General features: G+C 50.3%; 2 protein-coding genes across 2 annotated transcripts; both read right to left on the reverse strand.

Moving 5' to 3' along the window:
* Window positions 1–1,583: 1,583 nt before the first annotated feature.
* Window positions 1,584–10,667, reverse strand: LOC34619232 (nardilysin). The gene is made up of 16 exons (XM_026334568.1): window positions 10,581–10,667; window positions 10,408–10,479; window positions 8,322–10,109; window positions 7,887–8,152; window positions 7,391–7,677; window positions 7,096–7,275; window positions 5,963–6,888; window positions 5,575–5,679; window positions 5,054–5,353; window positions 4,646–4,897; window positions 4,219–4,391; window positions 3,983–4,031; window positions 3,560–3,664; window positions 2,880–3,351; window positions 2,136–2,530; window positions 1,584–2,060 (listed from the first exon to the last, which is right to left on the reverse strand). The coding sequence occupies exons 1-16, from the start codon at window positions 10,665–10,667 to the stop codon at window positions 1,584–1,586; spliced, it is 5,934 nt and encodes a 1,977-aa protein (XP_026190353.1).
* Window positions 10,668–12,201: 1,534 nt separating this feature from the next.
* On the reverse strand, window positions 12,202–15,939 carry LOC34619231. The gene is made up of 6 exons (XM_022732534.2): window positions 15,871–15,939; window positions 15,452–15,505; window positions 15,205–15,342; window positions 14,783–15,016; window positions 14,595–14,630; window positions 12,202–14,484 (listed from the first exon to the last, which is right to left on the reverse strand). The coding sequence occupies exons 1-6, from the start codon at window positions 15,937–15,939 to the stop codon at window positions 12,202–12,204; spliced, it is 2,814 nt and encodes a 937-aa protein (XP_022592530.2).
* Between the last annotated feature and the right edge of the window lie 420 nt (window positions 15,940–16,359).

A 16,359-nucleotide genomic window follows, 5' to 3' on the forward strand; every position in this document is an offset into this window, starting at 1 on the left:
CAAAGCATCGGCTGCACAGGAAGAAGATTTGGACATCATCCCAATTCACATGACAACCTCGGGCCCTTTGTACGCCTCTGTATTCTACAGGCGGTCAAGCCAGGTCTACGGTGCCGAGCAGCCAGAGAAGCTTTGCCTGCCGGCACATGGCCTGAGTTCTAAGTGAGCGGACACGAAGCTTTAGAATGGCAACTAAGTCTTTCCTTTTGTACATGACAGAGCTTTTACACGGAGAGCCCACGCAATTGCTGCAACTTCAGAAGGGCTGTACTAATACTCCCCTCAACGAATAGAAGGCGTACGCAAAACATTGAAACAGACTCCCTCAAATTCACCTGATCCTGACGCGCATTGTTACACTTTGTAGTGCTTGCTTGACTGCTGGTACTGCTGTTGAAGGTTCTCAAGCAGCCTGGCTCAGGCAGGAATGTACAGGAGACAGGGGCTAGAAACGAGCATTGCGCGCGAGCGCGTTGTGGAAGGCTCCAAGGATTGGCTTCTGAAGATACTCTAGCTCATGTCCTGGCAGAATTTTCATTACGCCAGTTTTGCTATCATTGAACAAAGCAGGACGTTCTTCTGCACGCCGCGAATAGCGAATATCTCTATGGCACTAGTGGCTAAACCATTGGTCGACAAACTAAAAAGGCCTGGACAACTGGCGTTGGGGCATCTGCACCAAAACGGTAGCTAAACCCACATACATCAGGTTCATATGGCAGAGCAGTAGAAAATCTAATCTTGCTTCTCTTGGCACGGGTACGGTCTGTATAACTCCACCTGCCACAATGTAGTCACCGGTCTCTATAGGCCTCTTAGATCTAAACTCGGGTACCTTCGAAAAGCACATAAGCAGTACAGCTGCTCCAAACAAAGTGGAGAGGAAAATGTGCTTAGAGGACTATGAATGTGTCTTTGGATAAAGTAGCCGCAAAAGGAAGTATTGATTCAGGAATGGTGGAGAGACGTTCACAGTAAATGTGCACGAACAAAGTCGCACTTAGGCACTGAAAACACGTGAGGACGGATAGATCCCTCACATACGCAGAATAACATTGACATCTTGTACGAGAACCGTCTGGCGCTGAACGCACCAGGTAGCCAGGAGAGCAACTAGCACCATAGGTGCTATACTTCCCGATGAACTCTCTAATAAAAAGAGTTCTTTACAAAGCCGACTCTGCCCTACGACATCACGTCACGAAAGTGCACAACGTATATCAGGGGCACTGCAGCGCCGTCATATACATTGAAGATATGCGCAAAGATATCACAACTTATTCGTCTTCATGCATATGCCTGGGAAATGCCAGTCCCCACAATAGCTCTAAAGTCAGTTGGTAGGAAGAAATAGCAGACCCTCAAACACACCACACGAAACGCCCTAAGCATTTCAGATGAGTCAGCTGGGCCTGCTACTGGAGCAGACGAGATATATAGCCGACCAAGACCACACCTTATGCCATCAACGCCAGTGTCACGCTAGCCACTCCTGTTGCAGCTTCTGGTTGGCGCTCGATCCGGCCAATGTAACGGTGCGAAGGAAAAAAATTGTTGGGCCTACGGTGAAGAGAGAAAGCTTGTTATAACTCATTACTTCTGGGAGCCGTCGTCGTAGGTGCAGCTCTATTCATCAGCAAGCGATTTTCAATAAAGTTGATCTCCTGCTGGATGGCTTCTTTTCGCGACTGAAGCATTTGTAGTTGTCGTGCCCTAGCTTGAAGCTGCCGCGCTGCCTGCAGTCCTTCCACCAAGTTTAAAGAAGCTCCCTCTGTAAGAGGCTGACTGCGCGAGCTCAGTGCATTACCCGCAGAACCTCCGAACACAAATGATGGCACCGATCCGAATCTGCGCAACTCGGCAACTCGTGGTTGTATCAGCTTCTGCTGCTGCTGCTGTACCCACGCAGCATTACCAAGCTGCCTGGCATCCGGAGACAGGGTTGGCTGTTGCTGTTGTAAGGGCAGTTGGACGCCTGCTTCAGGCAAATTCATCGTCGAGGCTTGCGGGGGCAAGAAGGCTCCTGAGGACGACATGGCGGCTATTGCTGTAGCCGTGCTCTGTTGCTGTGCATTGAGCAGCGCTTGCTGAAGATGCTGCAGTAGCTTAATTTGCTGATTCTGTTGCTCAAGTACCTGCGTTTCCAGTTGTAAGGAAGCTGCTATATGGCTCTGCTCTTGCGCTGCATCGGACGCCTCTTGCGCGGTTTCAGCCTCAGGGTGCGTTTTCGTGCCTGCGGTGGTGCTGGCAAGCTGCGACCAGGTATCGTCCTCCTGAATAATTTTGGATGTGGAGTGAGCATTTGAGTCGTTACAGGTAGCAGTTCTCCGCACTGTCGCTTCGCGGACAGTGCAGTACCGATCAGTCTCGAAACCCGTCCACAACGCATTATGGTCGTCGTTCTCCACACTGCTGAGCTGCTCTCTGAGATACGCCAAGAGGCGTTCCCGCTCCACCTGCGGCTTTTCGGCGAACTCGGTGAGCTTCACGACCTTGCGGGGCCTGCATACAGCAAGATGACAGTATTTCCCTGAATGTTATGGATGTACAGGAAAACCGAATAGGGCTCAACACCCCCCCTTCAATGCAGGAATCAACCCAAGGTCGCTCATGTACACGCCAACATAAAACAAAGTACCACCCACATGGTAAAAATGAACGAGAATAAGTTGAAAGGTATGTACCAATGTGACAATGAGAAGCTATATTTAGAAATTGGGGCAACGAGAAAGCATTTACATCGCAGGGCCACTCATATGGATTACCTACAAAATGTAATGACTGATGGTGCGCGACCCCTGCACTGCAAAGCTAGTGAGCTGACTTAATGACATCGGAGTACGTGAGAGCAGCTCACGAGTTGGACTTTTCGTTCGCACAGAATTGAAGAGCTTCAGCGTCTTCTTCCTTAGCACTAGCCATAGCACGTTCTGATAATGCCGCGCTGCCCGATGCCCCAAACGTTGTAGTAACAGGCCCAAAGGTGAGTTCCGTAGAGCCGCCCACAGGCGCTATTGCTGTTTCACTCGTTGCATAGAGCGTCAGTGGCTCCGCCGTAGAATCATTGTCTACCTCCAGCGGTGTTGTATTAGTATTCATCTGCTCTGGGCCGTTCTGCATTTCCTGGCCAATCTCGTGTACTTGCTGCCCGTCTGTAGACCTTTGCTCAACCAGTCCCTTCCTTTGTTTACCTCCTCCCCCCTCCAGACTAGTTCCATCTGAAAGTGGCTGCGTGCGCTTAGTGCCAATGGGGGCCTCTGCAGGAGTTTCTAGAGGAGGCTGGCCAGGAAGGTTACACTGCGCCTGACTAGTCTGGTCAGAGCTGCTTCTTTCCGGAGCGTCTGCCTCCAGCTGCATGAAAAGGAATTGCATGCAGGGAAATGTCCAATGACATTCGGAAAAGGAAGCAACAGATCTAAATATGGCAAGGTCGGCCTACGAACCTACGTAAGAAGCAGGTCTCAGTTTACCTCAGAACACTGATAAGCGGACATGCAATAGCATTCTGTGAGGTCTGCTCTCTGTCAACTACGCAACACACAGGCTCTTCCTGGCTGACCTTTACAGTAATACGACGCCTTGAAGGTCCCATGACCAGCTTTTGCAAGTACTCGTGAAGGGAAACAGGACAGTGCGCAAAGTTCTCGGAGGCAACCGCCGCAAACTACAAAGACACAGACAAAACGACTACCCAAATATGCGATACGTCAACATTCATAGTTCTAAACGAGGAGCAACCCATCGACATGAAGGTAAAGGCATAGAGCTGCACAAAGGACATTGCACTTGTGCCCATAAACAACGGCACGTCATCACCCCAATGTACGAAATTGAGTGCTTGATAGCAAAGGCAACGCAGGCTGAGGTGTCACAGCACTGCCTGTGCGGTGGCCTCAATTCGGCTCATCCAGCCCACTAATAAGCCGCTAATTGCAAAGAAGTCGGTGAGTCGCCCCAAAAGAATTGGGAAGAAATGGCTTACCTCAGACCGAATGAAGCAGAAGCTTCGTGCGGAAACTTGAGAAACAGCTCTGTAGCATTCGCAAAATTTGGCGAAAGCAGCGATACTGTGTCCAATTCATACATTCCATACTCACCTGTAGAAGACACGTGAGCTCCTCTTCAAATCCAATCATTCCCACAAAGGCTATTTTCCATGGACACCCTACTGAATTCCTTTCCTTCTAATAAAGGTAGTGCTAAGAGTAGTTTGCTCACCCCGAAAAGAAGTCAGCGAAATTGGACTGCTCTCGGGCAAATCTGCTTCGACCAATCCACTGCAGGCGCTGTTCAAAATCTGACGTGCTAAGGTTGGAGCCAATAATCTTTGCCATTTCGTAGAGGAAAGTGCAGACGTGTTCCTCCAGTTCGTCGGGCTTGCGAAGGGAACTCTAAAGGGGTGACAGAACCAGACGGCACACTCTGGAGTCCTTATATCCATAGAGGCTTTATCCAGGCACTCTGGGCTATTGTGACGTACTATTGGACGGACAAGAGCCCGCACACGGCAGTTTGTATAGAGTGCAGCATTGTACTTCAGTTAGAGCTGAATTAAGTACTCTGTCCTCAGGGAATGGCTCTACACGTAGTAGACTCTACTTCTACACTGTAATTGCTGCATGTGTGTGTACGGGAAAAGACCCACTTGCACTATGGTGCCTAGCGCTGCCACTGGTGGCAATTCAGTGACAGAAGCAAAAGCAACGTATCCGTCCATGTTGATGGTGCGAAGTGTGTCGAAGAAGGGAGCCCTAAGCAGATCTCCTATGGTGCTGTAAAGCACGGACTCGAGTATATCCGGAGGCTCCGACACGTAAAGAGAGACATAAGCATGATTGACATCCCCAACAATGGGGTTCTTCAGGACCACTTCCACGTCCGCCGTAAGATTCAAAATCTGTAAAGAAGACATGAAGATTTTGAATGTAGCACAAACAAACTTGGTGTCTCCCCCACATTGTGTACTACACCCATTTCGGAGGTACTATAGCATGGAATAGAATTAAGCATAGGAGTATATGGGGACACTAGCACTCGAGGATGCTTGCCATACCTCACTGCCTGAAGCCTCGTCAAAAGTAATAGACTTCGAACGAATCAAGCCCACGAACTCAAGCGCAAGGGCCTTAGCATCCGACGCGTCGATGTCGCCCATAACAAAGCAGTCCACGGCAGTATTCCCCAAGCTTCCTCTAATGAATGTAGTGAAGTTCTCATATGTCAGCTCTGGGGATTGCAGTTGTTCCTTCAAGTCAAACTGTGAATACCGACTCTGTCGAACCATGCTTAAGGCAACGTCCATTGCCAACTCATACGACGTCAAAGCAGAAAAGTCACTGGTTTCTTCCTTCAGCTGCAATACACAAAAACCAGCATCAATCCGTCGTACCATAGAGTGAAGCAGCTGTTTGTCCAGAACGTGCTACCCACCCTACTACTGTTTCACTGACACGCTTTGAGTGATGCATGCGAGGAATGTTCTAGTATTAGAAGCATGAAGGCGCGGAATTATTAAAGCAGCCTCATAAAGGTACTGGGTCGAGCTAGGTCGATTACGGAGATTTTAAAGCTTACACTTGCAACCACTAAGTTGAACTCGGCTTCTGTCACATTTGCGAGCGTCTCTTGAAACGTTGCTCCCAGACCTCTCGTCACTTCCTCAAATATCGAGCTAAACGACTGCACAGTGAACCCAAGGACACAAACAATGGACTCGCAATTTCTCTGTGGCTGTCACAAGTTACCTGTGAAATTCTGATGCACCTGCGTGACCAATTATGCACATGAATATAGCCATCTGGGAAAAGTCCGATCGAATAAGAACATGGCAGTGCATTGGACCAGCACATGAAATAGACGTGTGCGCAAAACGAGCATAGTCCATAGCGGAATCAAAGAGCACCCTGACGAAAACAGAACGGAGGGCTCCCCACGATACGGGAGCAGCCTCGCCTGTCCTCACCTGAAGCTCGAAGACTAAAGAACCTCCTGTGTACGCGACAACTAAGTCGACACCGCATCCATGATAGGCTGCAAGCTTGACCTTTGCGTATTCGGCAAATATACGGGAGAATATTTTCCCCAGAGCGTCGTTTTGGGCAGTTGCATCTGTCTCCGAAACCCTAGCCCGATAAAACGACCTAACAATTGATTTATCAAATGGAGCTCCGTTGTGCCACAGTATGGTGAGGTCGTTGTCAGAAACAAGAGCGCATGGGGGGCTAACTGGCGTGTGCTTGTCCTTGGAATCGGGTGATTTATCCGGGGTGAGGGTTGGCATTCTCGCACTAGTGAAGACACAGACGGACGGAGGGGGGTGAGGAGGCACCTGCGCCTCCGGTAGTTTGCATGCTAGCGGCTGAGGGAAAGTTAGCTGAACTTCTTCCAAAAGAGGCTCATCGCCGTGCTCCACAAAGTATCGAACGCCGTACTCAACTACCTCAGTATAAGCTTCCTGTGGGGTGGAGCTCTCAGACATCTGCAGCATTATAACAACTTCCTTTCCCGGGGCCATTGCCTCCACCAGGCGACGCACCTCCTTAAACAATACCTCTTCCGAGGGAAGTGAGATGCAAACACCAGTGTTCAGCGTCAAGTCCGGTCTACTTGGGAACTGCAGCACATTCTCTGCAGAGGCCACCACTTGCTCTAGGGGAGGCAAGGGATCTTGGAACTTCCAAAGAAGCTGACTGAGGGCATGATAATTCGTGAAAAAGTCTCGAACAAATTGCTTGTCCACAACGCTCTGCATCTTGCTGGTAAACTGACGCACGATGCCCAGCAACGCGTGATGTTCTGCTTCCCCCTTTTCTGTGGTGTCCAAAACTAGTCCCGTTATGGAACTTCGGAGGGTCCAGTGCTTAAAAGCCTCTCCCCTAGTAATATACCCTGTGAACAAATACACCGGGTTTCCAAAATTCAGTGGTGCTCGAGCGATATCAGAAGGGTACCCGAATTGGGCCAATGCGATATACAACCGAATGATCAGGTTTTCGACGACCACTAGAGAAACCACATAACGCCGCGAAGAGTTACAGAGTGAGGTCTTAACAACAAATCTTTCTACAGTGAACAGCATGTGGCAAAAGGGAGTACCTTTTTGCTTGAGGGTACTCAAAAGGCTTCCCTTCACTGGATGTTCGAGCAGATGCTGCACCAAGGCCGAAGGCTGGCATTCTAACTCTAAGAGGTTGTTGGTAAATTCAGCAGGGGCACTCCAGAAGATAAAAAGCCGCCGTCTCCAACCGTGGGCACGCATCAAACGAATAATGGTTCCTGTAGCATGACCACATCAAACTATCACCAGGGTGCTGCGTGTTTTTCGATAACATACACCGCTGCGGGGTCGTGAAGGCATTCCAGAAACGGAAGATGTCACAAGTTTGCTCACCTTGAGGCAGCGCCTGCGTAGTTAGGGCTTCGTTCAGCTTGTCGCTATTCGTTTCTTCGGGAACATTAGGGACGTCCATTTCCTGGGATGATTCTTCATCAGTCATCTTTGTTGGGACGAGTGGACTGCTAAGGGGGTTGTGAAGCTCCACAAAGCTTGCCCTTGTTTTCCCAGAAGGCTCATTAGATGCTTCCTTGACGTTTTGCGAGAATTTTGTAGAGATGATGTCCACAACGTCCAATAAACGATATGAATGTTCACTTCCGTCTGCGTGAGGATTGCCCATCCTGCAGATCCACAAAAGGACACCATATTAAAATTCAGGATAGTGTTGTTTCAAAATGTCTGGCAGACCAAACGAGAAGGGCATACTACGGCAGCAGCTTAATGGCTGGAGCTGAATAAGGGTGCTTTCTCGAGATGCAAAATAGATCTAGCTAGGAGTAGGCACGTAAAGTGTTCTCTTAAGTTCCTTTACGAAGCACCTACACCGTACCTCATGGCTATTGACATGTTGCTTGGAACATAGCACTTCTGATGAAAGTGCCGCAGAGACTGTAGAAGGTCGATGCCACTTTCTGTAGGTTTGTTGCAAAGGGTATCCAGGCTTCCTGTACCAAACTTGGCGGAGACAGGGGGCTTACTCGCCGCTGAGGTGGCTATCGGTGTGCCGCTATCAGGCAGATGCATCAGCGCAATGTGGAGTGCCACGCGCTCTAGGTCAGGAGTGTTCTTCTCGTGCTCATACTGGAGCGCCATAGCCTGTGCATAATTAACGCATAAGGGCCACAAAAGGCACCACGTGAGACAAGCTTTACTTTCCTTTTCGGAAAGAAATCTTTCAGCTGCATCTTTCCCGCCAAAGCGGCAAGACGAGATAGGAGGGGCTGGACACAAAAACACGCACTGCCCCTGCAGATTAGGTGCCCACCTCCGACTGAACCTGCTCTGGGAGCAGTGCAGGCGTCAGAAGATGTTGGAGGAACACGTCTAAGAGCTCCGGAATGTGCTGAGTAGGCGCCGTCACGTAGAAGGTTGTGGTATCAGGTTTCGTGTGTGCATTGTGCACCCCACTCCTTGAGTTGATTAGTTCGTCCCAGCTAGTTGCCTGAGGTTGCGAGGCGCTTCCCAAGAATATCATGTGCTCCAGCATGTGGGCCAGGCCGGGCAGCTCTGGGGGGTCATGGAAATATCCGCAGCCGACGGAAATAGCAAACGCCCCCGTCTCCTGTTTTGGGTCCACTGATACAAGCCCGGAAAGCCCCAGATCTCGCAGCTTAAAGGCAGCGTAATCAGCTTTATCTAGATCAGGCTTTTTAATTGTTTGATGCGCGGCAGAGACTGGTTGAGATAGCTGCTGGAGCAGCTCCTCCACAGTAGGTACATCATCCGGGTCTACCACCTTTAAGCCTTTCTGCGAGAACTCCTTTCGGTGGAGATTAGAAGACCCCAGATCAGGAGCGTTGCTAGGCTCTCCTGCGCCTCCGTAAGCACCTTCTTGTTCGTGGCTTTCCAACAGCTCGTCGTCATGGTTCAATGTGGAGTCATGTATCTGGGCATTCGTTTGTTCTTCTTCGCGGACTTGTGCGGTTTCTTCCTGGTCGTATTCTTCTGTTGGTTTCTCTTGCTGAAGTTCGGTGTGTTTGCGGTGGTTTGGAAGTGTCTTCGGAGGGGAATGTGCCGTCTCAGGCACTTCATCGTGCATAGTAGAGACGTTCCCAGGACCCTTGAGGCCTTCTGGTGCTTCGTGCTGCTCCACAGGTGCGGCCCCTGAAAGAGAGTCTTCTTGTGTTTCGTCTTCATCTCCATCATTTGATGTAGCTTGATATGTGGGAAGAACTGGCTTGCTTTGTGGTACACTACCCACAGATTTTGATTCCTGACCGCTGGATATATCTGACCTCGGCGGCGGAACAGTGGACACCCTTGAGTCCTTCAAGTTTTGCTGGGCGCCCTCTGTGTTACTATCGGAATCAGCCAGTATACCTTGGTGACTTGAGCTCTCAGAGAGCTCCGCAGGCTCAGTACCTGACTGTTCGACATCAAGAGCTTCTTCTGCGGCTACGGGAGTTTTTGTCTGGAGGGGCCCTTTAGATCCTGAAGGAGAAAATTCATGCACCTCAGGCGAATCTGGCTCGCCCTCATGAGGTTGGGACTCTTCTACTGGGCGGTCAGTATCTCTGTTGGCTGAAGGCTGCCTATTGGTACGCCCAGTACCTTGGGGCCGCTTTCTCATGGGAGAGTCCGTAGATGAAGACGATTGTGGGCTGGCATTGACTTCTGTGAAGCCGGTGGGCCTGCTCGTCAGAGGAAGTGAGTGCTCACTTAGAGAACCAGCAGAACTCGAGAGGTGTGGTACCTCCACGGAGTCATCCAGGCTCCCATGATCTTCTGCATGAGGGAAGGCGAGTGGAGAGTCCAAAGAGGTTGAGACTCGGCCCAGCAGTCTCCTACTGCGGAACTGACGGTGACTCTGTGTTTCCTTCGTGCTGAGGATCAGCACAAGCTGCAGAATTCCCCATAGAAGTGTAGATGCAGGGGCCCAGGGAGGCCTCCTGGGAGTACCAGTCACACCATACCTCATTGAGCCAAGGGTCCCGTTAGCCGAAGCCCCGGGGGGGAGATGAGATAGTGCCAAGGGATGCTCGCGGCAGTGGGCCTTGCAACCACGTAGAGGGCTGCCTCCTGCCAATAGCCCCCAATGATATACGCGTGCCTTCTGCTGCTAAAATGACAAAAATGAACGGACGGGGCCCCTAGGCAGCTGAGAAGGAGGACATGGAAGAAAAGAGAGTAAAATCACCGTAATTCAGCAACCGGAATGGGCTAACAAGGTAGAATCAACACCCTGGGTTGTGCATTACAAGGAGATGGCCATTTCTGCTCCAGCTAGCTCCCGCTAGAATGGCCTCCGGGGCAGATTTCCATCGAATTCGCCCTTTAGTGGAGACGTTAGAGGTGGTAATTATTCGGACTAAGAGGTGAAAGGAAGAGAAATATGTATATATACTCATGGCCACTGCACACCAACGGGGCTTCCTCGTCTCGAGGCTCAAGCGGAGAGCTCTGGGGTTCCGCGCATAGGCTGCCTTCAAAAGGGGAAAATAGTGATTAATTCTCATATATAAATAGTGCAATAAGAGCTTGTAACTGTTTAACTGATTAAGACTAAGGCAAGTGGGAGGATTACAATTTCGATGCAGTGGCTCTGCTTCACAGCCACAAAAACCATTTTCACACCTATCGAGCCCGGATATTGGCGGGCTGCGTCCGCCATGCTTGAATAGTTCATTGTATATGAGCTTGAAGATGATTATGACGCATTCAACTGTCGGACCTATATAATGGCATATTCGCATATTCAATGAGCCATCGAGGTGTGTCACCTCCACAGTACCACAATGTAAGCCGAGTCTGTGCGAAGTTACTGTGTGCGGCTATATACAATTGTCCACTCAACTCAAGCAGCACTGCACCTTACGCTTCTTTCTTCTATTATCCCCTCGTACTGGGGCTCTCATGGGTCAGGGGCTAGCAGGGAAGGCTGCCCGTTCCCCAAAACACGCTAGAACCTTCGTCTGGGCTTCCACTGTTCAGTGCAGAACCTCTCGGTGCAGTGACTAATCAAGGATTTATATAGAGGTTCTTCTTTGTGGGGACCAAGAAACATAAATGAGGCGAACTATTAGGCGTGACCCAATGGACGGGTTACAATGACAGCAGTGGCTTTGATTAATTATGCATATGAAATGCTGTGCAGGGGTACAAAGCTTCTTGCCCGATAGGTCAGTAACTCCTGTGGCTCTAATGAAAATCAGCACTTATTGCCATGCTGGTGCCGCAAAGCACAGAGGAAGCCAAGAAAGATTTAGCGTCCTCCATTGCTATATGACTCTTGCTGTTTCTTTCGCAAGATTTAGGTCTACAGGATTCAACTGTTTAAGCATATTGAGCCACTACTTACAGTATTCCACATATAACTTTAATTATCCAGGCTTCAAACAGTTGGAAAGAAGGCCTTCAAGCTGGTGCAGTCCCACGGGTTCTGCCTCCTTGTTGCATGTGACTGGTCAATACTCCTGAAAAAGTTGCTACTGATAAGTTGTTGACGTACAGCTAAACAAAATAATCACGGGGTTTGAAGGGACCATATTCTTTAATGCAATGGTCATCAGGTTACAAACCTCGCATTTGAGTTATTGCAACTATTACTTCTAAAAATTGCTTAATGTATTTCTACTCGATAGCGTGAAATTGCTTGAGTTTCAAGGTTTCTGGGAACTTGCATTTTCTGCAGATGTGCAATATGTATTTTTTTTTCACAGTTTGGCCTTCGGTAGCACACCAATAAACCGAACTGGGGGCCCATGGTCTGCAAATTAAAGCTCGCAGTGGCGTAAAATCGGACGCCTGCACGAGCGGCCATTCAAGAGGCCACCGGAACGCTTACCTCTCTTCACAGAGCCTCGAAAAACAGCACGTTCTACCAAACTTTTTAAAGTTTCCCCCCTTTCTGAATACCCGGCCTACGTAGCTGCATGTATATCTGCCATTTTCTCTTCGTTTTATTCCACATCTTCTGCTAAGAGCACGTGTAACGAACTTTCCATGGCTGAGGAACTTCGCGATTCTCCGTCTCGGGTCAGCACACAGCGGCCAGATTAGGCCTGTCGTGTATCTCAGAATTGGCGCAGCACGCATCGGAGTTGCTCAGGGCGGGGAAAAGCTAGGAAAGCAAGTTTTCGGGGTCGTTCTCGGTTGCTCTCTGTCCATCCGCGGTCAGAAATGCGCTGAAGTGTATGCCTCTATAGCTATCTGAGTTCGATCTCGAAAATTTGCTGCAGTTTCGTGATGAGTTTCTCCTGTAGTGCGTTGACTTCTGCGTGAGTGAGGGTGCGGTCCAAGGCCTTGTAAGTAATACGGAAGCAAAGGCTCTGTCGCCCCGTCTTTGGGTGCGTGAAAGCATCTTGCAAAGCCACACTCTCTATCAGTGAACCCCCCTCCTCCCTGCAAACCTCATAGAATCGTGACAGGTCGAATGACGCAGGGCAGATAGGCGGCCCCTGTCCGCTTGAGGGCCCGTCTGTTTGGGATACTGTAGCCGCCAAATCGCTGCTGCTACCCTGAAAACTCTCCGTGGGAGCCTTCTTCTTTGGAAGCCAGAAGGAAATATCCTTGAATACAGGTGGCATGTGAGAAAAGGCCACAAAGGTCTTAACTCGTCCTTCGGTGAATTGTTGCGTGAAGCGATGGTCTGTGGACCAAAGAATACGAATATCATCAACAGAAAACAGCACCATTGCCACCCTTTCAATCCCTAATCCAAATGCCCAACCCCGAGCCTCTGGATGGAATGGCAGCTCATGCCTCAGCTGTCCCTGTTTCTGCTGTTGGTGTTGCTGGCTGCATGCAGTGGCGATAATCTGCGGCTTTATCTCACCGGCCCCCAAAACCTCCAGCCAGCGACCCTCGTGTAGTACTTCCAGCTCTAAGGAAGGGGAGGTAAACGGAAAATATGCATCATACACCCAACGTAGCTTCAACTCGGTGCTGCGTGCGTTGCTGTTGGCATGGCCGTCTGTTGTTGCATTTGTGCTGTTCGGCATCGCGCCAGGCGCGGCATGGGGCTTGTGTGCCCAAAGAAAGCGCACGAGCTTCTCCAAGGTCACCTGAAGCTGCAGCACAATTGGATTGCTGCGGTAAGGGTTTTCTTCGCTCAGACAAGCGAAGGAGCAGAGATTCCTCACTGCGTGGACCGACAAGCCGGCAGCTGCCGCAGCAGCAGAGCCCAAGCCCTCCTCCTGCCCCCCGGCTGCATCCTGATGCTGCTGACTCTGCATTTTCCGCACCAAATCTATTGCGTGCAGTAGCGCAGTGTGCTGCCTTTTAAGGGTGTCTAAGCACGCTGTCGCAGTCTCCAGGTCTTTACTGGTAGTATGAAGCGGCTCAAAGACAGAGATGCCGTCTACTTGGTGAAAGACTGGATAGTGCGTAGAGTCTACTTGGTCCCTCCGCGCCACAGCCCCACACCAGATAGCTCGCCGCATGCCGCTGCCAAGCACAAAGGCCTGATGAGCTGTCCCGTGTGTACGGAGAACCATTCGGCTGCTGCTGGCCAAAATGTTGTTACTGGCGGCGTCGTCCTGCTGCCGTGCCAGAGCGTCTAGCTGTGCGTGAGTGAGCGAAAAGTTAGGGTCTAGATAGTATGTGTCGCTGGTGCTGCGGCTACAGTGTGTGGGGTCAATAAGAAGTGAATCAAAGTTTTCCACTGTGGAAACGAGGGGACTTAGTCGATCCAGATACGCAAATCGTCCAAAAGAAGCCATCTCCGCCTTTGACAGCTGTGCGTCGAGCGCATACGCAGGCGACTCCTTCTGGCGCTCGTGTGGCTGCTGTTCATGCTGGCTTTGGTAGCCGTTAGTACATTCGGGTTTGGGATACTCTGGGCTGAAAGCTGCTGCTGTCCCCCCCCTGGTAAAGAACAACTCAACAAGGCGAGTCGTTATGCCAACTGGGGTATCGGGGCGAAGGTGCAACCCCCGTAAAAGACCTCGCCACACAGTCTGCGGGATGTGAGGTGGCTTTGGCGGGAAACGCCATAGAAGTTCTAAATAACTTGGCCCCTCCTCCTCTCCTGCTGCTGCTAATTGTGCAGTTTCCGAGACTGAACCTGCGGGAGCTGTTGGAGAGGAGTCGTGTGCTACTGATAAAACAGAAGCCACTGCGCCCGACGCGGTGGATGCACCTGCCCGAAACGTTTTGCAAGCCCCAGACTTGATGCTCTCGATGTTTGCCGGAGAACAAGGGGGAAGGGAGAAGTGGAGGGCCCTGTGGGACCCCGATTGCTTGCGTTTACCATTAATATTCGCTTCGTTATTGCCAGCTACCACGCCTATTGCTGGTATTGCCGGAGCTTCTCTTCGTACTACACGTGGTGATCGCGTTGTGACAAGCGGTGTTTCTACAGATCTTGCTGTTCTCCAGACAGATGCAGGGGCTCTGAGCCCGCGATAGCAGATAATATTGACAGCGTGGGCAGTTAATTCGAGGGGGGCCCTAGGGGGCCATGAAGTTGGGGACAACCCCATGTGCTGCTGAGCATTGAGGTGACGGTCCAAAAAAAAACCTGAACGCCTAGGGACAGAGGCTTAAAGCTCCATGCTGCCTCCAGAAAATATTGATCTCGTGTCTCCAGATATAATACTAATGCTTCTCGTGGTTGATTTCCCCAAGCCAGAAGCTGCGGGGGCCCCCTGACGGCCTCGGAGCACCGCGTATGGAAGTGACCGCACGCCCGTTTAGAGAAATATGAAGGCAATGGCCTTACGAAATGCATGCCTCACCAGATGCTCTATTTCATGCGTTTGAAAGTCTGGGGGTCGAGGGCCGTACTATTTCTGGTGGCAAATAACCTGCCATCGACGCTGAGGTGCCCATGGTAGCTCGCTTCAGAGCCACGGAAGCACAATCCGCTAGAGTTATGGAAAATGACGGCTGAACAGTGGTAGAGCCACCAACAATAAGCTTCGGCGGCAAGCATTGCCGGTGCCTCTCTTTTTTCGAGTCAAGTAACTCCACTTTTGCGTTTGCATCCGTGGCGCGTACAGCAGACACATCCTTGTGCAGCTTACGGGACTCGTCATACGCCCTGAAACATAACAAAAAAGACGAAACACAGATGAAAAATTACGAAATGAGACGGTGCTAGGCATTTGTTTCCCGGTTGTGTCATTTGGCGAATTGTTGTCCTGTGGCATCGGTAACGCTACCCAGTGTACCTATGCAAATACACTATCAAAAAAACCCTATATGACCTCCAGGGCAGGCATTAATCGCGCATACTCCAGAGCTTGCCCCGTTTCTGGTGCTTGCCTTACAGGATACGCGCACGTATTTGCAACCACTGACCACTTGAGGTTCCAGTAACTTGCCGCTCCGGTGCACTGCGCGCACTGCGATAGGGAATGAATTCAGTTGTGCAAAAAGAAGAACGAATATGCAGCCAAACTATGCAGTCAATACTAGACAAATCTCTTATGAAGATGAATTCAATAGTTGTACTTGCATAGCGTAGGTTGACCCCCTACAGTTTCTGTCTGAATACGCTTCAGCAACCTGGCAATTTTAGTAAGTCAGGCGTGGGAACCGCGTGTCGGTCCACCGCTTGGGTATTTCCATCGTTGTTGGAACTTTCCAGTATTTGCTGTTGTTGATGCAGCTACTCGCGTAGTTTTCACTTTTGTGCTTGTTCAATTTCGTAGCTGCCAGATCCAGATTCCTATGCTGCCGGAATACTAATCAAGGTAGACTAACGCTCTCGTAACCCATTTACAATGCATCAAAATCTTGCTACTGCTACTCTTATCTTTGCGGGAAACCACTCGAAGAGCCAATAGAAGCGGCAGGCTACGTCTGTAACCTAGTGTGATTTTCTCAGCCCCTTGCTGGCTGCATCATGTACTAATTGGTCCCGGCGTCACCAGTCGTTTTCTGTTGCTGGCTAAGTCGTTAGAGACCAGTTCGATGTCTACCTTTATCGGCCGTGCCATCGTATTAGTTCTTTGAAGCACAATGGTTCCTGATATAAGATGTTGGGGTCCCATCACACGCGCCCCTTAATAGAGGGGCCCTCCATATCAGCATGAAGAGCTAATGCTATGAGGCGAAGCAAAGCAGCCATAACAACCCCAACAACAATAGCAGCAACAAAAGCACAGGTATCTCCTCAAAAGAGGTGCTGCCCAAATTCGAAGGGACAGGACTAGACACCGCATCTGTGGTGCAATGACAGCTGGCGCAAGGGGCGACAGGCGTACTTTCCTCACCCACTAACAAGCTGTTGATTCTGTGCGCTGCTGCCAAGGTGGTGGGAGTCCAGTACTTGGCGCTGCGTAGAGTATCTGATGATGCCAATTTGGGCGTTGTGAGGTGGTAAACTGTACCTGTGGTTGGTTAAGATTTTACACGCT

The sequence above is a fragment of the Cyclospora cayetanensis genome, unplaced genomic scaffold (assembly GCF_002999335.1).
Source record: "Cyclospora cayetanensis isolate NF1_C8 unplaced genomic scaffold, CcayRef3 CcayRef3_contig_45, whole genome shotgun sequence".
In the NCBI taxonomy this organism is placed as follows: Eukaryota; Apicomplexa; class Conoidasida; order Eucoccidiorida; family Eimeriidae; genus Cyclospora; species Cyclospora cayetanensis.

Coding starts and splice junctions, on each gene's coding strand:
- LOC34619232 (XM_026334568.1), bottom strand. CDS start 10,667: ATGGCGGACGCAGCCCGCCAATATCCGGGCTCGATAGGTGTGAAAATG. Junction 8,153..8,321: donor CAGAGCAGGTTCAGTCGGAG/GTGGGCACCTAA, acceptor AATTATGCACAG/GCTATGGCGCTCCAGTATGA. Junction 7,276..7,390: donor TACGCAGGCGCTGCCTCAAG/GTGAGCAAACTT, acceptor GTCATGCTACAG/GAACCATTATTCGTTTGATG.
- LOC34619231 (XM_022732534.2), bottom strand. CDS start 15,939: ATGGCACGGCCGATAAAGGTAGACATCGAACTGGTCTCTAACGACTTA. Junction 14,631..14,782: donor GTTATTTGCCACCAGAAATA/GTACGGCCCTCG, acceptor GGGCCCCCGCAG/CTTCTGGCTTGGGGAAATCA. Junction 14,485..14,594: donor ATCAACCACGAGAAGCATTA/GTATTATATCTG, acceptor CTCAATGCTCAG/CAGCACATGGGGTTGTCCCC.